This window comes from Microchirus variegatus (genome assembly GCF_963457635.1).
Source record: "Microchirus variegatus genome assembly, chromosome: 11".
NCBI lineage: Eukaryota > Metazoa > Chordata > Actinopteri > Pleuronectiformes > Soleidae > Microchirus > Microchirus variegatus.
Genome location: NC_139812.1, coordinates 15133023 through 15154654, shown reverse-complemented (window position 1 = coordinate 15154654; position 21632 = coordinate 15133023). Strand labels below are relative to the sequence as shown.

Sequence of the window (21632 nt, the reverse complement as noted above, 5' to 3'; positions counted from 1 at the left end):
AAGATTAAACCTGCAGAGACAACAACAGATGGATGGCAGAGTTGTGACAAGCTATGTGTAAAACTGAGGAACTGTAATTCACTATGGTTTACAAACTCATTTTAAATCTGTCATCAGACAAAGGCTCTAGGAATCCTTGGTCATTTGCACAACGGACCACAAGCTGTTTCTGGACGGTTGTCCCAGAGAAGCATGCAGACTCCCACTGCTGATTAATACACATACAATGATCTCTGCGAACGTTTCTTCCACCTCTCCCTCGCAGAGACGAGACTCACTGTCATGTTCATTAATGCTTTTCCTGCATGACAAGCACTGGCAGGATCACGAGGTACATAAGGTCACCATTGACAAAGTACAAATTTGCTTCAGTCATGTCAATTTTTTTCCCAAATGTTAAAACTTAGCTCCAGAAGCCGTGGCTTTCAGTTCCTCAAAAAACAAACTGAAAGGAGCAAAATGAAACACTGCTCCCGAAACGGTTTCCTTCCATCAAAACTATACACACACATCTATGGTGTCTCACAGAGCACCAAATAAACACCGATGCGATTCAAAACACTACCACCAAAATTGTTCATGAATGTCTTTCCGTTTTGATGAAGCATAGGGTCTTCTGTGTGGAAATAGCATTTACAGAACTACGTTGTGTACACACACATACACAAATATTAGCTTATTGTTACATAGTATGTAACAAAATGTACCCATGTACTGTACACAAATATACATGTGAATTAGGGATAGACCTATTATCGGCCGGATCCCTGCACTTTTTGTCTTCGTTTGAACTTAAAACAAAGATAAGTGAAAGATAAAATAACATTTCACTTATATTGAAATTTTGGAAAACTTTAGGGAGCTATTAATTTGTTTAAGTTTTCATTTAACGTTATAAGACATCCTGCTGAGCCTGGGAGCTTCCTGCACTTTTTGTTCGAATTTTAAAACAAAGATGTCTATTGTATATTTAAAAAAAAAAAAAAAAAACCTTTAACATGTCTGAAAAGCTGTTTAATAAACATATGCTTTAAGGCATTTAAACGATGTTAAGTGTTGTTTGTATTATTCAAAATTTGGACGCCAATATTTTCACTTCCAAATATCGGTTATCAGCCTCCTTGAGGCCATATCGGTCTATCTCTAATGTGAATTATTAGTTTTTATGAATTTACAAAATGCAGAGTGAGCCAACAGAAGACAAAACTTTGATAACGCTTTGATAATGAGTAGCAGTGCATCCACCGTTCCAGAAGGGGGAGCTGCGCTTCTGAGAGCTGGTGTGCTGATTACATCACTTCCAGGTATTGGCCAATCACAAGACAGTTGGGAAGGCTCCAAGCTGGCTGGCCAATCACAACACAGTATGTCTTCTGGGAGTGAGATTTCAGTCTGAAAGCGAGGAGAAATCGGCTTCGAGATCGGCTCGTTTCCAGCAACTAGGAGGTTTTTGACCATAAAAACAAGTTAATGTATGTAAGTAGACCTGCATAACTCACATACATGTGTGATAGGACCACTCTATGGGAGATTTAATAAACTCAATACACTAAAGTGTAGGAAAAGAATACAACACTACATGTGCAAGAGGCTATTACCTCGGCCAAGTGGGTTATGTTTTTCTGTTTTTCATAACTCGAAAAGTCAGGAATAATTAATTAAATCTTGGGCGTGATCCGTAGAAGCTATCACTGGTTACAACACTTGCTGTCCGACCATAACGTTATCACTGGTTACAACACTTGCTGTCTGAACCAGGCACGCCAGCAGGGTGCATTTTGTAGGCACTGAGCTGCCTTGGCGGAGGTCTGCGCTCTCCGAGTGCTTTTCTAGTTCCCATATAGATTATTTCCTCATTTCTAAACCTATGATAGATAGCGTCAATGTCTCTGCATATATAAAAATATTGTATATATCTATATTATATAAATTATACTGTCACAACAGCTCCTAAAGGCACTTCTGTTTGGCACCCAAGCACACAATGGCTGCATGATAATGAGTTTTTATTTGTTGGAACAAATATTGATCTTTATTTCAAAGTCAACACTAATCAAAACATCAGTGTCTACACAGTGGGGGGAGGCATTCCGGGCCTATATCTGAGAGCGAATGATCAGCTAAACAAGTAATATCTCAAATAAACACGTTTTTACAAGGAGTTCGAAAAAAGATGCTGAAGAACTTGAAAGAGACATAAATATTCATGAGACAAAGGAGACCAGACAGATACTAACCGTTCTCAGAGCACAGTATAACGAGCTGTCTGCAAATAGAATAGTATTGAGTCTAATGAAACTGAAGCAGACGTTCTATGACATAGGAGAAAAGGCTGGGGAAATACTGGCTCGGCGTAAGAAGTCAATGCAGAATGAAATAGCAGTTTTTGAACTGGAGTTAGGGACATAATCACTAAACTACAAGTCATTAACAGTGCTTTCCAATCAGTTTAGTCAAACTTCGAGATATAGAGATACCTGTACTGGGAAGTAGTAGTGAAAACTCCCCAATTTCATTAAGGATTATACCATCTAGTCCTACATATGAACTAAAGGGAGGAAAAACACCAGGGCCTGATGGTATTCCTATTGATATTTATACAACGTTTAGGGATTTGCTGCTTGTCCCCTTATTGAATATGTGCGAGGAATCATTAGAGAAGGGTGAACTGCCCTTACCACAAAGGAATGCAGTTTAATTAACTTTAATATTAAAGCCAGACAAACCCCTCTTCAATATGTGAATCTTACCGGCCCATTTCCTTGATCAACAATTATTTTTAACATTATTGAGTGCATCTGGGATTAGATAAAGAAGAAGAATTGATGTCGTTTTGAAAGCAAAGGGTTGTGAAGCCAAATATTTATTGAGCTCCCGCTGCCTTTGGTAAATTGATTACAAAAACATCTGAATTACTATTTGTGAAAGCACTCTTAGTACAGTATTTTCCCCTCACACCTGCCTAAAACTTTAACAGAATATGTGTGTACGATGACAAACACAACAAAGAAAGTCAGTGCGTAGATGTAAAGAGAGTAACAAAGAAATATTTTAAGTCAGTAGCGCAGGTGCAACACTTCGCAGTGGGACAGTTGTATTTTTGAAGGTTAGTGTTTTTAGGCGACTTTAGCAGCTTCGAGTCATGTTGATTCATGAGCTTTACATTTTTAGAACCGTGTGCATCGTTCTAATCTATGCATGCATACAAAGGGGTAAAAATGGTAAACCGGTTGGGTGGATGGAATTGTCCATCTGCACTTCTTTTATGTGCATCTACTGTATGTGTAGCTTCTTGGGCCAAATACTATTACTAAAACATCTAAAGTAAAGAACAGACAGAGATATGCTAAGATGTCTGATCTACAATAACATTCATTTCGGTCAAGGTTTTACGACTGTACCACGGCGTGGCGGTTCAACTCGTGACGAACCGTCTTTGACAAGGCAGCGGTGTGCGGAGTGCACACAAAGTGACAACAGCCACGTTTAATTTAGGCCCGCCATCATGTTAATTAGTTACAGCTGATCCTACACACTACCAGCAGCACACTTGTTATCTTAACAAGCGACCGCGACCTCAGAACCAGCCAGAAACGAGAAGGTGCAGATGACGGATTTCCGCCAATCCTCGACTAATGCTACTGCTTATTGCTACCCAGTAACATCCCCCTCCCCTTCAGCTGTGATACGTCATTGTCATGTACCTTAAAATAAATTATAAATGGTTGAACTGATGCAGAATAACGTTTTGCTACACCAACTATAATCAATCAGTTTTAAGCTTTTTTCGTGATTTTAACAAGATTGCTGCTTCTTATTTTCTTCGTTTCTTTGCTCCATGTAACAAAGAAATCATTAAAAAAAGTGAATAATTTTGGTTTGTGGACAAAACAAGACATTTCCAGGTTCGACAAACACTGATCAACATTTTTTCTGACATTTTATGGACCAAACGATCATGAAAATTATTGACAGATTAATCGATTGTGAAAATAGTCATTACCTGCAGGTGCCACACAGCGGAATAATGGCTTGCACGGTTACCTCACAACAAGAAGGTCACAGGTTAAAGTTATGGTTCAACTAAGGGCCTAAGAGAGTGAGAGTGAATGGTTGCTAACTCCCTATTTTCTGGCAACCTGTCCAGGATATACCCCACCCTTTGTTTTGATTATTAATATAAAACAGTTTGTATTCACAAGCTGTAGCGAGTCAGGAATATGGGAAACAAAAGGACACTTAACTGTAAAACAATTGAAATGCACTTTAAACGGCCATTCAGGCATTAGGCAGCATATGTGAAAGATAATGAACAATAGATTTTGACCTATTGTACCATAATCAATAGGCCTGTGTGCCAAACAAATGAACATGTAAGAGGCATGCAGGAAAGAATTAAGCTCCCCTCCCAGTCTAGCCCTCACGTAGAATAATCCTGCTGTGAATCACCTCTTTGTCCAAAACCAGAGTCACCACAGTTCCTGTGACTGGTGCTTCAGCAGGAGATGCTTTGGCAACGCCAGAGCGGCTTTAAACTAGACCAAAAAAAAAACTATCTGAAAACATTGTGTTTGTGCATTTTTGGCACAAAATAAAAAGCAGTCCAACAATCTTTCAAAGATATTAACATCTGAATCACGTAGTAAGTGGCCTAAAATCTATGCATAACTTCATGATGCAAACATGTTTTTACCGTTTTATATAGCTGCTGTTTTTGCAATGCAAAATTTGTCTTTCTTTTTTTTATTAAATATTAATAGTGTTTTGTTATCTTTGATGGCTTCAACAACAATGGAACACCTACTATTAAATCTGCCAGTTAACAGTTTAATTTAAATTCAACAGGACGTGTGTTTCTGCTATATAGGTAACCTTGGAGCAAAGATGGATAACAACCCAATGCAAATTCAGAGCACTTTCAAAGACTGAATGAAACAGAATGAAAAATTAAATACACTATTAAAACTGATTTAAACTGCAAAGGTATTTTGAACTGCAAAAACACACACAATTAAATACCATAGCATCTTTTAATGGACATCTCTTCAGGACTCACACTGTATTTTTACATTTTGATTCTCAACTTGACATCAGGGCTGATTTTCTCCCAGTGCCAAAGAAAATAACTGTTATAGCTGTGGATTTGAAAATGGTGAAGCATCTCTTTAATTTAACTCTAGCGCTACATAGTCACACAAAGATGGGTGTCAAATAAAAAAAGAAGTGCAGAAATACACTGGCCCATTGTCTAAGATGCCATGGCCATGGACAGAGTAAGAAGAAAGGATTGCATCATCAATACTTACACAATAATTTCAGATTATGGCTTTTGAATTAGCCAAAACAATAAATCATGCACTCGCCCAACACACAAGTCTACTTTTATGATGTTTACTGATGAAACACGGCACATTGTATTAAAACAGTTTTTTGAGGTTGATGAAGAAAAGCTGTGGACTTAAAGCCAAAGTGACGTGAAATGCTAAGTGAGCATAATGAAAGGCTGTCCTAGTTACAGAACAATTTACAGTTTAGACATGGAGCAGATGCTCCAGTAGAGAGTAGTAAAATACAGTAAGTGAGCACTGCTCAAGCACCAATAGAGCCAGATGACTCAGAAGCTGTATGAAAACAACCACAAATGCTACAAAATTAAAGCAAATGCCAATGTCACAGTGACTGCGGAAGCTTCACTCTCTTCTGTGATTATGTGGATGAACAAATACGAGTATAATAACAACCTAATGGAAGGTTGCTGCTATCCAGCTGGAGTGAACAAAACAGTTGTCAGCACTGTTTAATAAACGCACACTCGACTGTATTAAGCTTTATTGGAATAGGGAGTTGAACAGAAAAGCTAGCCTTTGGGTATGAATTAGGAGGTATCTGCAAACCTCCACAGGTTTTCAAATGCTGAATCAAAAGCTTCTCCATGAAACAAACAATGCAATGTAACCTCAAAACAAACATGCAGTTCTACCAGTTGTCCTAATCTTACCGAGTTATAGACGTGTGATGGAGTGCACTTCATTCTTTCACCATTTAGACTGACGGTAGACTAACATCATCGTCTATTACTGAGTGGTAGATCATTAGATTAAGCACAAAGCCATTACAGGGGGAAAGTGACAGAGGGAAAAATCTTAACAGCAAGCTGAATTTTAATTTATCAAAGCTTCCCGAATGTATATACTACACAAAACAAAATGTGTTCTAAAACACACTTGTCTGTACAATACCACTACAATTTAAAGTGAAACAACTTTGCACAACTACATTTTGGCTTACATGACAACAGTGTGTTTGGTCATTTTTCTGTTGTTGTTGCCGTCGTCTTATTCTTCTGTGGCCTGGCTGCTTCTTTTATTTCTGGGTATAGCTGGTGGTGGGAACTGTTGTGTATGAATACAGCTCCCAGGGCAGCTCAAGTATAACGATGATCTGACTGAATGTATACATGCAGTAGTAGCTCCCAATCACATTATCTGGATGTGTTAGTCCCACTTTGAGAAATTTAATTTAGTACAACTACCCTAGTAACTACTGAACGACAACTTTGACTTTTTCCAAACTGAACAGGACTGAAACAAACAGTACTACAATCAATGAATAAGAAATAAAAAAATATCATAATACGTCCAAACCATGTCTCAGGGTGTAATTATATAATAAAGACATAACATAACATCAAAAATTCCCAAAGGGTGCACAGCTAAAGCCAGTCGAAACTCAATATCACGCTTATCAATTAAAAAATATTACTTTGGCCATTTTCCAAAACACTTGCCTCCTCTGTTGCAACAAGAATCATTTAGTACAACCTTGCAGATTAAAGTGTGCATAAAAAACATGTGAATTAAATGAAAATGACAGATGTAACAGATGCATAAGTATCCCATAGTATGCAGAAAGAAGAAGAAAAAAAACATATGCCCATACCTTCATCTTTCAATGAGTCCTCTGGGCGACCAGTGTGACGAACCCGGGGCTGGAAACAAGAGGTTGGAGAAGCTGTTAGGCATCACAGACAGACAGTACAGACACAATGATGACATCACTTCTTCCGCCACCAAAAAAAAGTGGGACGTTGGATGATCACTTATCTCTGATCATTCACACTGAAAAACACACCACCCACACAATCATGTTCTGCAAGGGGAGTTTGAGGCTTGCGGTTGATTAAAGAACAGTCGGATGAGTGTTCGCTTAAATAATGCCAACTAACGTGGAGACACAGGTGCCAATGCCTCTGCAGAAAAATTTGTATTTATATATGTGCGTCCACTGCTCTTTAGCAAATCCATACAGATTAGCAGGAAGTGGCACACACTTTAAAGTCCCAGGTCACAAGAGAAAATGAGAACTTGATGACATCATTCATGTATCACTGCTATTATGTGCTAAGAATATTTGCTTCTTGCACTAAGTCAACAAATATCATGGTGTCCTTATCAGCACACGCACACACACTCACACATTACTCCTCCAACGTTTCTGTCATTTTTACGGTCAAATATGTACAAGCTCAAAGTCATGTTTCAGTCACGTGATTTCAAAATGTCATCCTTTGTTCGCTGAGTCTGTTTCCATTGCTATAATGACATGTGCCCTTTGTCAATGGGCCAACGTTTGCACTTCGATCAAGTGTTAAAAAAACAAACTTTTTATGTAATCTTAAAGATCTTTTTATGCGCAAATCTTAAATGTGCATATGGACAGGCTGACGGGAGCCCACGTACAGATAGTGCCAACTTCAGTCTGCCACAACAAGACAGGGTTATGTTATGATGACATCACTTCTTCTGCCACGAAAATGCTGGGCGGTGGATGATCACTTAACACTGCTTGGAAAAACACACACACCGCACACCCACACATTAGAGGATACCGAGGCTGCTACTGATAATAGAAAAGTTTACAGATGGTTTGCTTAAATATAACCAACGCGATGTGTTGTTGATGCAACATGCGGTGCGTGCACGAGCTTCCGAGACACATTCACAACTGTATCCGTGTTGCAAAGTAAGCCGTGGCAGACTGACCACTCTCGTTCGCAGAGCTCTTAAAAAGCCGTTTATGTAATGCCCAGTGTGCAGTAGTCAGTCAGTCAGTCACACGCTGGGCACACAAATAAGCGACCAACGCATCGTAACTAGCCGTTGGCCACAGAGGCGACCTCCGTCCCCGGGGCTGCACAGACACACGGACGCTGTAAGCAGACGACGGTGACGCGGTGAAAGCCGCTCGGTGCTCGGGGGTCTCTTTCTGAGTTACGGCAGCGTGTGTGTGCACCGCACCGACTACAGCAGAGGATGACGCCATTTCTGTAGCTGACAGTCGGCTAAAAAGGAGCACACTTCAGCGCACGAACGCTAGCTATTGCGGGGGGGGGGAGAACAGTGTTAGCTGTTCACCTGCTCTTCTCGGAGGCGGTTCTGTCTCGAAGAAAAGTCTCGTTTCTCTTTCTTTTCTTATTCAACAGGAAAACTGCTTCGACGCCGCCAGTTGTTTTCCCCCCTGTTCGTTTCTCTCCCGTGTCTCGGAGAGAGCTGCTCTCTGCGGAGAGTACACTCGACAGCAGAAATAGAGCGATAACCATTACTGCTTTGCGGGCAGACAGTCACCAAAAGCAGACATTTCGAGAAATGACACGTTTTTTTGCGAGTGTGCGTTGCGGCGCTAACAGCGTTGTTAAGTTGGACGTGAGTGGGTAACGGTCGTGCAGCAGCCCTCGCCTGAAAGTCACTTTGTTTCTCCACCGAAATGTTCCCTGTATCGACTCGGTCTGGCATTTCGCTGACTGTTCACTTGAGCGAGGTTGCCCCTGACAAAGAAACAAGTCGACAGAGCGGTTCGAAACAAGGTCAACCAAAGAGGGAGACATCGCATTAATAACACAGCGTTATTTTTTTTATTGTTACAACAGGAGCCAAGGTCGCAGCCCTCATTTATGGCTCTTGTGAACGATCGCGGAGGATACATTGTCATCGCCCCCCAGACGATTTTCCGACTCCAGTCGCTGCGAGAGAGTAACTGACCAGCACCAACAATAAACAGCCTCGACCCCCCCCATTCCACCCCCATCTGCTAAAATCTGGTACCACGGTGAACTGAAGCACTGAGCCGAATTAAAGCTCTTTTGTAAAGACTCATGTCCAGACCCATTTATCAGCGATGGTGTTGCCTGTCACGGAAACGTGCAAAAAAAATAAAAATACTGGGCACGCACAACACTGACAATAACAAGTGATTCTGGGGCAGAAGGGGGGAAAAACTCCACCTCGCATCTCGTTGGCTGATCAAACCTGCAAGATGTAACTCCATCTTTCTTCAGGACAAGTTAATCTCGAGGAGCTAACCCACACTGTCTGGTGGCACAAAAGAGGGGGGAAATTGCCCGATAGTGAGTAATGTACCTGCAGTAACTGACGGTCGACATAATCACATGATTTAGCTTTATATGCACGGTTTCCGTGTAATATCACTTTGGACGGCTATTAGTGAAGCACCATGACAGGCGCTGCTCGACGACAACCTCCCCGAGGATTCCTCCGCTCAACAACACAACACCCCGGTGCTCATCCAGCAGCCGAGAAACTATTCAAGCCCGCAGTAGCATAACCTCGTACTGTGCTCATCAGCTTAATTTGGCTGGCGACAGCATAACTTTGTTATCGAGCTGACCAAGTTTCCCCTGCATTCTCGGCCGTTAGCCCCCGTTTTACTGCTCGGTCGCCCAATTCATTCATTTCTCCAAAGCCCCTCGAAACATATCACAGCATGAGTTAACAAGTTAGCTAACGTCAAGGTTGGCTTGGTAGCAGTGGCAGCAGCGAAGCAAGCCAGAGAAAATGTTCAAAATACAGCGATGGCTCGGGCGAGCAAAAGCAGACTCACCGATGCTGTCAAGTTGGGAACCACTTCTGCTTTTCGACGAAAAGGTATTAGTAATCCATAGGAACATTTATGTGAGAAATCCGAACGGTTTTTAAACGTCGTCCGTAGGCTCCCAGTTGATGTTGGATGCGGATGGGTAAAAGTCGTTATCGCAGAGCGCTGCTGTTTGTCTTGAGTAGCTCCTCTACAGCCTAGCTCTTTCTGCGATCACTCCCGCCCCCTGGGAATGATTGACGGCCACATTAGCCCCGCCCCCTCATCGTTTATGCTCGCCCATTGGGTGAAACAGTTAAGGAAAACGCCCTGTTTACCAAATGATTGGCTGATCGGGGAGAAAAATATCCGTGGTACTGTGTAAGAAGTGAACCATGTTAGGTAGTCACAGTACAGCGAGAACAAAAATGCAGAAAAACTACAACCCTTGGCTTTAGAGCACATAGGTACGTTCGGTGTGTGTTACGGCACGTCCCGACAAGCATAGTCGCGTCGCTCTCATTTTCCATGTCAGCTAGCACAGTTTACCGGGCAACGTAGAGATATAAATGCAACACGCAAAGACCGAGTCACCCATGTTACATTAGCTGCGTACTCTGCGCTTGCTCTGTCAGGAAACCGAAGTGCATATTTACCCTGAACACAGCTAGCTTCGTTTTTAGAAGTGTTTGAACTGTTATACCGGTCATAGCTTAGCGTAGTAGCCGTGCACCAGTGACATATGAACTTAACAAATATATTAGTGTTGATGTTTTAGTAATAGCGTGAACCTTGGTCGATGAGCGTGGAAGTGGAAGCCTTTATTTTTATTTTATTTTTAATTGCTCAGCGGTGGTATTCGGGCGTACCCATGTTAGCCTGCTAACGCTAGCTAATTATCAGTCTGGCTAACTGGAATACAGCTCAGCTGGAATACAGACAGACCTCATCGAAGGTAGGTGGGTCCTCCTGAAATACTGCACACTGCAGCCTAACGTGACTAAAAAGTAGAAATAAACTTCTTAAAATTAAATCATACTTTCAGACAGTTCAGCAGAAAAATAATTTAAAGTGTTAAACTGGCAGGAAAGAAAAGATGGAATAAGTTAATCATAACATCCACTGATGAAAGTGAGTGTTATCTATTACACATATATAACAACGTATATATGTTATATACACGTTTACTATTATTATTACTAGTAGGAATAATTGTTCTAACATGCAGACTGATTAATCAGACCGATTTGTGCCATTTATTTAAATTATCTGTGTTGGTTGATTATTACTTATTACTATTAAAAGTGCACTACAGGGCCACACAGCGGTGAAGTGACTAGCATTGTTGCCTCAGAGCAAGAAGTTCACCAGTTCAGATACTGGTCAGACCAAGGATGTGTGTGAAGTTTACATGATCTCTCAGTTTGTGTGTGCATGGTACTCCAGCTTCTTCCCACAGACTATGCAGATTAAGTTTATTGAGTGTATGCACAGTCACTTCCTGGTTTTCAAAATGCCAGTTTGAGTATTTCTGTAAGATCAGAACAGAAGTTATTTCCCTGACCATAACTTAAGGAGCTGGAGTTGTAAGTGACACTCCATGGATATAGTCCATTGGACACTTTACATGGGCCATAGGGGTGAATGAATGGTCGTTCATCTTAGTATGTTTGTCCTGCTATGGACTGGCAAGCTGTCTAGGGTGTGTCCTTCCTTTCGCCTATCAGCTGAGTGGCTCCAGTGACTGTCATGTGGAGGACAAAGAGAGTCTGTTTCTTCTATTGCAGATAGAAGAAACAGACCAAAAGTGTAAATCAATAAATGTTAAGTTAATTAATGAGATGGGGGTAAAAAAAAAGAAATAGCCAAAGTTATATATTTTACTTATATATTTAAAGATTAGCACTGGCCACACAAAACCTTTCCTCAGCTGACTTAATATATAATAATAATAATAATAATATAACACCCACAATTCTCAAAAATGCCTATGGCAGTGGTGCGACATCAGTAAATGATTTCTCCATCACAGATATCATTCATATTACACATTACTCCTGCATACTTGACTACATACTACATACACTCATTTTTTTTGTCATTCATTTGCTTATTTTACGAACCTAGTTAACCTAGTTATGGATTAAGCCATTAAGGGTTATCAAAAATCCATCAAAATAATTGATTGTTGAGTTTCATCTGCAGACTGTTCCCATCAGAAGAACACCCAGACACAATATTTTCATACACAAGAGATGACCAGAGACAACCTCTTCATCTCTGATAATCTCTGTTGATAATTGACAACCCCTTTTTTTTTTCTCTCGCATTGCTGCAAAGGTAGTTACTCCAGACTCTATGGGACCTGTATGCAGAGCAGTTGCAGACCTCTGCATTGTGATTGGTCAAAGTCTCTTGTCCCTCTCTGAACTGTGATATGATTGATCAAAGCCTCCTGTGACATTACAGAGTCAGGGTTATTAAACAAACAATAACATATTTTTTGTTAAATGCATGTCATTCAAAGTCTAATGTGCTAAATTAAAGTTTTGTTACAACCACACTTTAAGTTGGTGATTGTTGCAGTAGTGGCATCATGGTTTGGGTGAGTTTTGCTTCTGTTGACTGTTAAATATGTTTTACAATGATTAAATTACTTCTTTTTTTAAATGTATATGTTTTTTTAAAGTGTTTGTTTGGCAAGCATGACCTGGAGGCGTCTTCTGGTGTTTAAAAAAAGGAGCGTAAAGGAGCTTATTCTGTCATTCACTGTATGGCCTGTGTAAAGTAATTTAAAATGATGGACCTCAATCTAGGACAAAAGAGTCAAAATATCTTTTGGTCATTACTAGGCTCAAGATCTGTGTAATTATCTTAGATTATTATTATCTTGGTAATGAAATTATCACATTTCTTTTGACTAATTAGTCAGTCTCTCTCTCGGTCTCTCTCCCTCAAGCTGAATTCTTGCCTGAATTAAGGAGATGAATCATATGGTACAAACACTTGCACTGTCTGTCTGGAGCTCAACTTTGTTTTAACACTGAGCTCAACAGATGAAGTGCAGGTCATGGACAGGACATGGTATTTTTTACCTTTTAAAAGGTGATAAGTCAAAAGTAAGACCAAAGTATTATTTGAATGAAATAAATAGTACATCTTGTCTATTTACTATTTATTTTGGGTACATACACATTTTACAGTATTTGTTTGAACAATATTTCAAATCTGCAGTTAGTTTGACAAAGTAATACATGAATAAAGTAACACTTATATAGAATTAGACAAATTAGTATTTGGATTTATTCATCCTAAAATATTCTAATTAGAAAAAGCAGTATTTGCGTGGAACAAACCTCTCAGTACTTGGGTAAATATTTTGGTGGAAAGTAACTTAAACACTGTAAGTCGTTATACAAACATTTGGGTGGAATACAGCACAGAATGGAATTGAAAAGTATCCGAATCAAGATAGAAGTTGGATTTGGTTGAATGCATTTTAGAAGCATTTAGTTCAAATCTTTGCTACACATGTATAATTTGGGTCACAAATAAACATAAATAATATCAATTTCATATGTGTGTACAAAAATTCCAGTGGCAATATTCAATATAGATCAATATTAATTCAAAAATAAAATGAAGAGTAAAGTATCTTGTGTTTTTTTACACTCTCTGATCAATCAAAAATCCAGGTCAAGATTCACTGCAAACTTCACAACATCATCATTGGCGGTGGCTCGAGTCCGAACATTGTATCCGGGACAGGTTCAACTTGGCCTCAGTTAATTTGTAGGTGTTTTTGGATGACATCATTTTCCTAAACACACAAATGCTCAACTGTGCAAGTCTCAAAACAAGTTTAACCACGCAACCCAAAAAAAATCCACCTTTAAACAAATATTTGAAAGGAAGAAGTGTTTTTTCACTGACATTAACTGGATTTCAGGGAGTTGAGATCACAAGTGAACAGCTCTACGTAACGGTGTGAACGTCATGGAGACGCACTACAAACTGTGCCCGCCAGTCCGTGGTGTTCCTGATTTTATGTTTTTTTTGTCCTCTAATAGAGAGTTTCGTGAATTTACAGTAATGGACGGTGACTCTGAATCAGCCTCGCAGCGAATTCTGCTGGAGCCTTACAAGTATTTGTTGCAACTACCAGGTGAGACTTTTTCATTGTTTTTGACTGCAAGGTAGTGAAAGATCTAGAGACCGACAGACGTGCAGGTGAAATCAAAGTCCTGTTGAGCTCATTTCATGAGTCACACTTGACACTCTGACATAATGCTTACAATGCTAAAAGACTGCATTGTACATGGTGCAGTCATTGCAAATTTCACTTCGTCATTCAGTTTTGATATTTGGTCTGTGAAGCGGTTTCTGGCAGACAATTAGATGTTGCCAAGAGTAAAATTAATGTTATGTCAAGGTTGAGTTGTCGGGGAAATATGATTTCAAACTGAATTCCTAAATATCAGTGACGTGATGACTTGAAGAGTCTTACTAATATTGGCAAACCCTAGCTGTAAGATGAGTTGAAACAATAGTCTTCCTTGTATCACCTATAAAATGATTGAGCTTTTGCTTTTTCACTCTCTTCACAGGAAAGCAAGTGAGGACAAAACTCGCCCAAGCGTTTAACCACTGGCTCAATGTTCCGGAGGACAAACTTCAGGTGAGAAACCATCCCATTCCACCCACTCACTCTTAGGCTTCATCCACACAGAAACAGAACAAAAAAAAGTTTCCCATAAACATGGCATCGTTTCAGGAAATGTCTCCATCTACACAAAACCTTTGTGATTTTCTGGCATAACACTAACTGCTTTCCGAGAAGTAAATTCGCAAGTTCTGCTGCACGAGTGAGCTTCATCTAGCTCTATTTACTGCACTGGTCTTAGTGTAGACACAGAGAGGAAAAGAGAGAAGCACTGTGACCACACAGCTCAGAGTCACAGACAAGAGCAGGCTGCAGATGTTCAGTGCAGCTGACTGAGTACAGAACAAACACTAATAATCTGTATTGTTCATTCAATTTAAAATAGTGTCTCTTTCTCCCCCCCCCCCCCTTATTTTACAATTCAGTTTCACTGTTAATCTTCACCACTTATATTTTCTTTCCTCCCGTGTCTAAACTCGCTGAGGACAGGATGGATTCTAACGATATTAAGCGCCTTTTCAGGCTGACTTTAGTCACTTTTCATTGACAGTAGTTGGCAACACACTGCAACAATCTACTAACACACGAGAAGGACAACAACACAGACAGGGACAGTGAAAGAGTCAGTGCAAGAGAGAGGTGGGACTATGACATCATCATTTCCCCAAGTAGTGTATTCTTTGTTTACACATAAACGCAAGGGTGGCATTTTCCCAAAATGCCATTCCCATGTGGACCAAATGCCAATATGATCAAATACCTTTGCGAGAATGAATGGGTGTTTGTCGCTATGTGTTTGCCCTATGATCGACCTGTCCAGGGTGTTAGCCCGCCTTTTGCTTCATGTCAGCTGGGATTGGCACCAGCAGCTCCGCGACCCTCATGTGGAGGATAAAGTGGTCGGCACTGAATGGATGATGCTGTTTGTTGCGGTGTAGACGGAGCTGCAGAATTGGTTGACGAGATCAATCTATTGTCTGTTTGTCATTAGTAGCAAACCTGTCTATATCACATGTAGTTAGTAAATTACAGTTTTATGAGATGACTGTAATTTTTTTTTTGGCTGTCAATTCAAAGAATCTTAGTCTGCTCTTGAGAGAACAGCTGTGATGCCAGTTGAGAAACAAGAGAGACCATGAAGAGGTTTTGTGGGTTAGGATTTATGTTGATGTGTATGAATCATACCAGCTGTCTCAGATCAGGGCATCCTGTGCTAAACTGTGTTCCCTGGGTTTATACCAGACCGTTTAATGATGCAGTCCCTCCTATTATTCTTGAATAAAGAGTAATTAAAAAAGAAATCAGCCTAAAATGCCATGCCTGTAGTTATTTTCAAAAGATGTCACTGATTGAGCCATTATTGTATTTTGCTCCCTAAATCATTTGTATTATTATAATTGAAATTATGACTCTGAAATCCTGCCCACTGGGATTATATTAATGACAAAAGCGCTATTTGTTCTCTATTCTTCATTTTGAAAAGGCTTTTACTAACATCCACTGTTTCAATCCACATGCTCCTCGAGGCTACAACAATGTTACGTTACAGTTTGACTGATTAGTATTTGGTGTCTCCTGATAATTCTGCTTTAGACAGCATGTCATTGTTATTGTGCAGCAGGATCTTGAGGTTAAATCTACCTCAAATATCAAAGATACCCCCAGCGGCTCCCCCTGTCTGTCTGTCATTGTGTAACAGCACTGTAAACTCCTGCTGAACCCCTCATGCAGACTGAGAGCACTCCTCTCATCATCATTAGCACAATGCTGCCAAGAAGTCGCCGCCATGGAAACAACCGTGCCTTCAGATAGATGAAGCAGTGACAGTGGTACATTCACTCTTTTGACAGTGCATTTTTACGAAACCCCGTATGTGCTTCTGTGCTGTGTACGACAACGTAGGCTGTGGCGGTTTGGGAAATCCCCCCCCTGTACGCATCAGTTACCTTTGCAACCTTTAGCTGACTGGCTTCCTCTTGTTTTCTCTGACAGTGTAGAAAGGTTAGCTTTCATCATGTGCTTCCTTCAGTTTTTCACTTGAAAACATGTGTCATTCATGGGAATGTCCTCTGCCTCAGGCTCAGAGCTTCTTGTAAAAACTAAGTTGACTTTTTTTTCCAGACAGGTCAGATTCCCACAGCCTGTAATGTGGTGGAGGATTATGGAATAGCTCCCCTGCACTTTTCCCTCATTTTTCATAAAAGTGATTATTGAATGTGCTGTAGAGTTTGGAGCTGGTCCATCTAACATGAGAAACACTGCAGAATAAGACTGACTGACTGTGTCACTCGTATCCACACTGTAGAAAACATTGTCAGAACAATACTACACGTCATGGGAACATTAGCAGGCAAACAACATCAACAAAATGTTATTTAAATAAAAACTATGAAAGCTAAATTGCACATTTAGATTATTCTTGGACATTTCAAAAAATCTTTCATATTACTATAAATAGAACAATTGAACTGTCCAAAAGTTACATACAGGCCTGTAGGCGCAGCATGTGATCATGTTTGTGTACAGCTCGACTAAGGGACAAACAAACTTCAAGATTAGCACTGATCAGCGCCATGTTGAGGTTTTTCAATTGGAAGTTCACAGACTTCCCAGGCACTTATTAAACAATACCATCTACCAAACACATGGTGTCCACTCATATGTGCTGTGTTCTACCATCTAATTTCTCGTAAATAGGAACATAATTAATAAAACTGACTGAAACTAGTGATTGAGACTATTAATTCCTCAGGAATATGTTATAAATCAAGTGAGTAGTCGACTCATTTTCTAGTAGACTTCTATGCAAACTGACTTATTTTTTACAGAGTCGCCCCCTGTTGGCTATTCAATATAGTTTTGCTTCGGTATTGTCTTCATCCCACAAACCAGAAGACTCCACTTTTCTATGAGCTTGACTAGTCGCTTAGTTACCATGGTATTCAGCACCTACTGTAGGTCTTCTAATGGTGACAGATTTGTATAACTGACTCTTCTGAGACATTTCTCTTATTGTATAGGACTGTTTTGTCAAGGATTCACTGCGATCTTAATGTATTACTGCTTTATAGCTAAAAAAGAGTGAGTTTCTAGTACTACTGCAACTACAGCTGCAACTAACGGTTATTTTCATAATCGATGAAGCTAAAAAATCAGAAAGCTTGCTATAATTATTTAAAAAAAACTAAATAATTATTTGATTAAAATGGTTGACGATTCATTTAGTAAATCTGTTAATAATCAATTCATCTTTGCAGCCCTAGTGCTGTTCTTTGTGGGGTCCAGATTTATTTATTGTTTTAGTTTTTTTTTGTTTAACGCCTCTTCAAATTGCCCTTCTCAAAATGCTTAGTACCCTCTTTCCAGCACAAACTCAACTGTAAGTCTGACGTTATTTTTCCATTAATAAAACATGCACTGTATTCACCGATAAACTAACAGACTCAGCGTTATACAGCGACAGACTGGCTAATTAGATTCATTAGACAACTCAGACACTTCAAGTCTTGAAAAACTTGAAAACTGTTGATGCTCATGTAAAGGACTATAGCTGCCGCTATTCATGCAAATTTCTAATCTCGCCTTTATTGTGCACAAAGACCAGTCCAGAAGACCAGAATATTCCTCTTATTCCCGTGTGCTTTCATTGTAGCCTTACCCACAATGCCCCCCTTTCTTTTGAGTGGCTCACTGAGGTTGCAGGGTGAGAGAGTGTCGGGACACTGCCGAGGGAAAGGTTGTGTTTGGAGGATAAACTGCTCAGCTGGCACAGTCTTGGCCATCTGCCTGATCCACTGAGCGTCTCTTTGTGCTCCGCAGCCCCATACAAACAGCTTTCATTACCAGGCCACACCACTTGTCTTTAAATCAGCAGAGCACTCCAGCAGGCTGCACTGCCAGCTCAGTACAGCAGATACCTGATGGCAAACCTGACTGATTAGTCAGGTCATCATAGGTTGTCACATTGAGGATGGGTCATGCTGGCTGTGTGCTTCAATTACAAATGACCACTCTGATTAACTGACTCCATACTAATCCTTTTGGATCCCCCGAGCAGTGGATGAGTGTTTTTAAAGGTCAAAGTGTATAATAGGTCAAATGTGTGAGACTGAATATTGTAATAAATAGACTCCTTTGCTAACCCTTCCCTTTTTTTGCGTTTTCATTAGGTATAGTACCAAAATAATCTGTCACAACTAAGATGAGGTAGTCTTCTCTTGGGATACCAGAGCAAAATGTTATGGTACGGTCAGGGTGGAGCTAGATCGGCTCCACCCACGATTAATTGGGTGACAGGAAAATGTCACTCCCTTGCTGTGTAAATATCGACGCCTGCAGGCTATTCTCACACAAAGAGAGACGGCCACAATCTAAGGACGTTATTCCACGTGGCGTACGAGCCCACACTCCGCCTACTGAGTAAAGGTACTGTTCTCAGTCGAAATACAAGCCTGACACAGGACTTTACCATTCCAAAACCGTACCGTACTGTACCAAACCAAATGTACGCTCAGGCTGGTTTGTCCACCTGGGTGGCTGTAGAAACATGGCCGCTCAAGATCACACACTTATGAGAAATGTATTCAATGTCTGCCTAAATGTTACACACTGGACCTTTAAAGCTTTAAAGCTGTTTGACTTTGTCAGGACCTTGGTAGTTAGATCTCTCTAAAGATGCAGTAGTGGCCCTTTAGTGTCACCTCTAATAGCTTTACCTTGTGATTATATTTTCTTCTCTCTCTGAACGTGTAGGACTGTCGTCTGGCACTTTATTCTCTCTGTCTCACTGACTGGGTTGATTCAACAACTATCTTCTCTGTTGATTGAGAGCAACAGTGCAGACAGGAATGTAGACATGGCGCCCTCTGCTGGATAAATGCATAATTCACACTGAGCTTCCAAGAACCTATTACCATCACTGTGACAAGTTCAAGAGTAGAGGAATTGAGTTCTTTAGCATAAATACATGAGTAACAAAACACTGAAGAGCTAGGAGTTGACTGATTTGTCATGTTTCAGATGATCATAGAGGCTACTGAGATGCTGCACAACGCCAGCTTGCTCATCGACGACATAGAGGACAACTCCAAGCTGCGGCGAGGCTTCCCGGTGGCCCACAGCATTTATGGCATTCCCTCGGTTATCAACTCGGCCAACTACGTCTACTTCTTGGGGTTGGAGAAGGTGCTAACCCTGGAGCACCCCGAAGCTGTCAAAGTGTTTACTCGGCAATTGCTGGAGCTGCACCGTGGCCAGGGCCTAGACATCTACTGGAGGGACACCTACACCTGTCCTACCGAACAAGAGTACCGCAACATGGTGCTGCAGAAAACTGGGGGGCTCTTTGGCCTGGCTGTGGGCCTGATGCAGCTCTTCTCAGACTGGAAACAAGACCTGAAACCCCTGCTGGATGCCCTGGGTCTCTTCTTCCAGATCCGTGACGACTACGCCAACCTGAGATCCCGCGAGTACAGCGATAACAAGAGCTTCTGTGAGGACCTGACTGAGGGCAAGTTCTCTTTCCCCACCATTCATGCCATATGGTCGCGTCCAGAGAGCACCCAGGTGCAGAACATCCTGAGGCAGCGCACGGAGAACATGGACATCAAACGATACTGTGTGGATTATCTGGAGAAGGTCGGCTCATTTGCCTACACCCGTCAGACCCTGCGGGACCTGGAGGTCGACGCCTACCGTCTCATTGAGAGCTTAGGGGGGAACCCTCAGCTGGAAGCGCTGGTCAAACTCCTAAGTCAAATGTATCATGAGCCTGAAGTCTCTGCAGAGTCCACAACCGAGCCACACTCCAACCAAAATCACTGACTTCACCCACATTTCACTGCTGCATCACCTACATCACAGCCCTGCATACTCCATTAACACGTGAGCTCTGAGTAGTAACACTGACACAGACACACACATTCCGACAAAAAGCACAACACACCCACTAAAAGGTTACATTCACCACCCGTTTTATGAGACGACACAGTCAATCAACATAAATTCTGGTAGAAAGCTTTGAGTGCATTCAGCCCCAAATGTTGCCTTTTATCTTTTAAGTGTTACTTAACAAATAACAAATTACCACTATTCTGAAATTTAGGTAGAAAATGACTTCCAATGTTTTCGATTTGTTTTCCTGGAAATGAAAATGAGATGGAATTAAAGCTTAAAAGCCTTGCATTTTGATGTGCGATACAGTGCATATAAATGTGTTTTTTGACTTGCCACCATATACGAATAAAGTTTATCTAGGTCGGTGTGAATGCTGGTGGATGTTATTTGAAACTAGATGTGGATGTATTAAGAGTGCGAGGTGTGACTGGGGGATCCTTAATCATTAAGCTGCCCGAGTGCCAATCCTGAAAAACCCTTCTGCAACTCAATTGTCTACTTGTTATGTAACATGCTGGCATTATATGCAAAGTAGTACTCGAGTTGTTTATGCTCAGCTGTGTATGAAATCAATGTTGATGCTTTGTTTTATTGACAACTATCTTTCCAGATTCAGCAGAAACTCTTCACATCTCCAGTGTTTGAGGGGAGGCTCTGCGCTGTTGTTACAGACATATTTGCATTTATTGAATAAAAAAAACAAAAAAAGCATAACGTGTGGGCTCATTTGACTTCTAAAACAAAGTTCCTCATACATCTGTGGTATCAAAGCCGGTGTGCCTGTTGTTTGCTTGAACCCAGTGTTTCCCAATCCTGGACCTCAGAGATCCAGTGCCCTGAATGAGCTCCAACACACCTGGGGAACATCTAAAACGGGGTTTCTCACTCCTGGTCCTGGAGAGCCACTGCATATTTTAGTTTTTTTCCCTGCTCAAACACACCTTATTCAAATGGTCAGCTTGTCGGTAAGCTCTGCTGAAGCCTGATAATGACCCATTTATATTTATTTTTATTTTATCGGGTGTGTTGGAGCAGGGAAACGCCTAAAAACACGGAGGACAGTGACTCCTCAGGACCAGGAGTGGGAAACCCTGATCTAAAAATCATGCAGGGCAGTGGGTCCCCAAGGTCCAGGATTGGGGAAACGCTGCTTCAAACAGATGGAAAGCGGGCGACTCCTCAACAGCACCATCTACTGAGCACA

At 40.9% G+C, this 21632-nt stretch overlaps 1 protein-coding gene across 1 annotated transcript; it reads left to right on the top strand.

The window, feature by feature from the left end:
* Nucleotides 1–10628: 10628 nt before the first annotated feature.
* On the top strand, nt 10629–21021 carry ggps1 (geranylgeranyl diphosphate synthase 1). The gene is made up of 4 exons (XM_083897547.1): nt 10629–10825; nt 13941–14035; nt 14478–14548; nt 19553–21021. Exons 2-4 carry the CDS (start codon nt 13963–13965, stop codon nt 20354–20356), a joined length of 948 nt encoding a protein of 315 aa, XP_083753673.1. The 5' UTR covers nt 10629–10825; nt 13941–13962; the 3' UTR covers nt 20357–21021.
* The last annotated feature ends 611 nt before the right edge of the window (nt 21022–21632 follow it).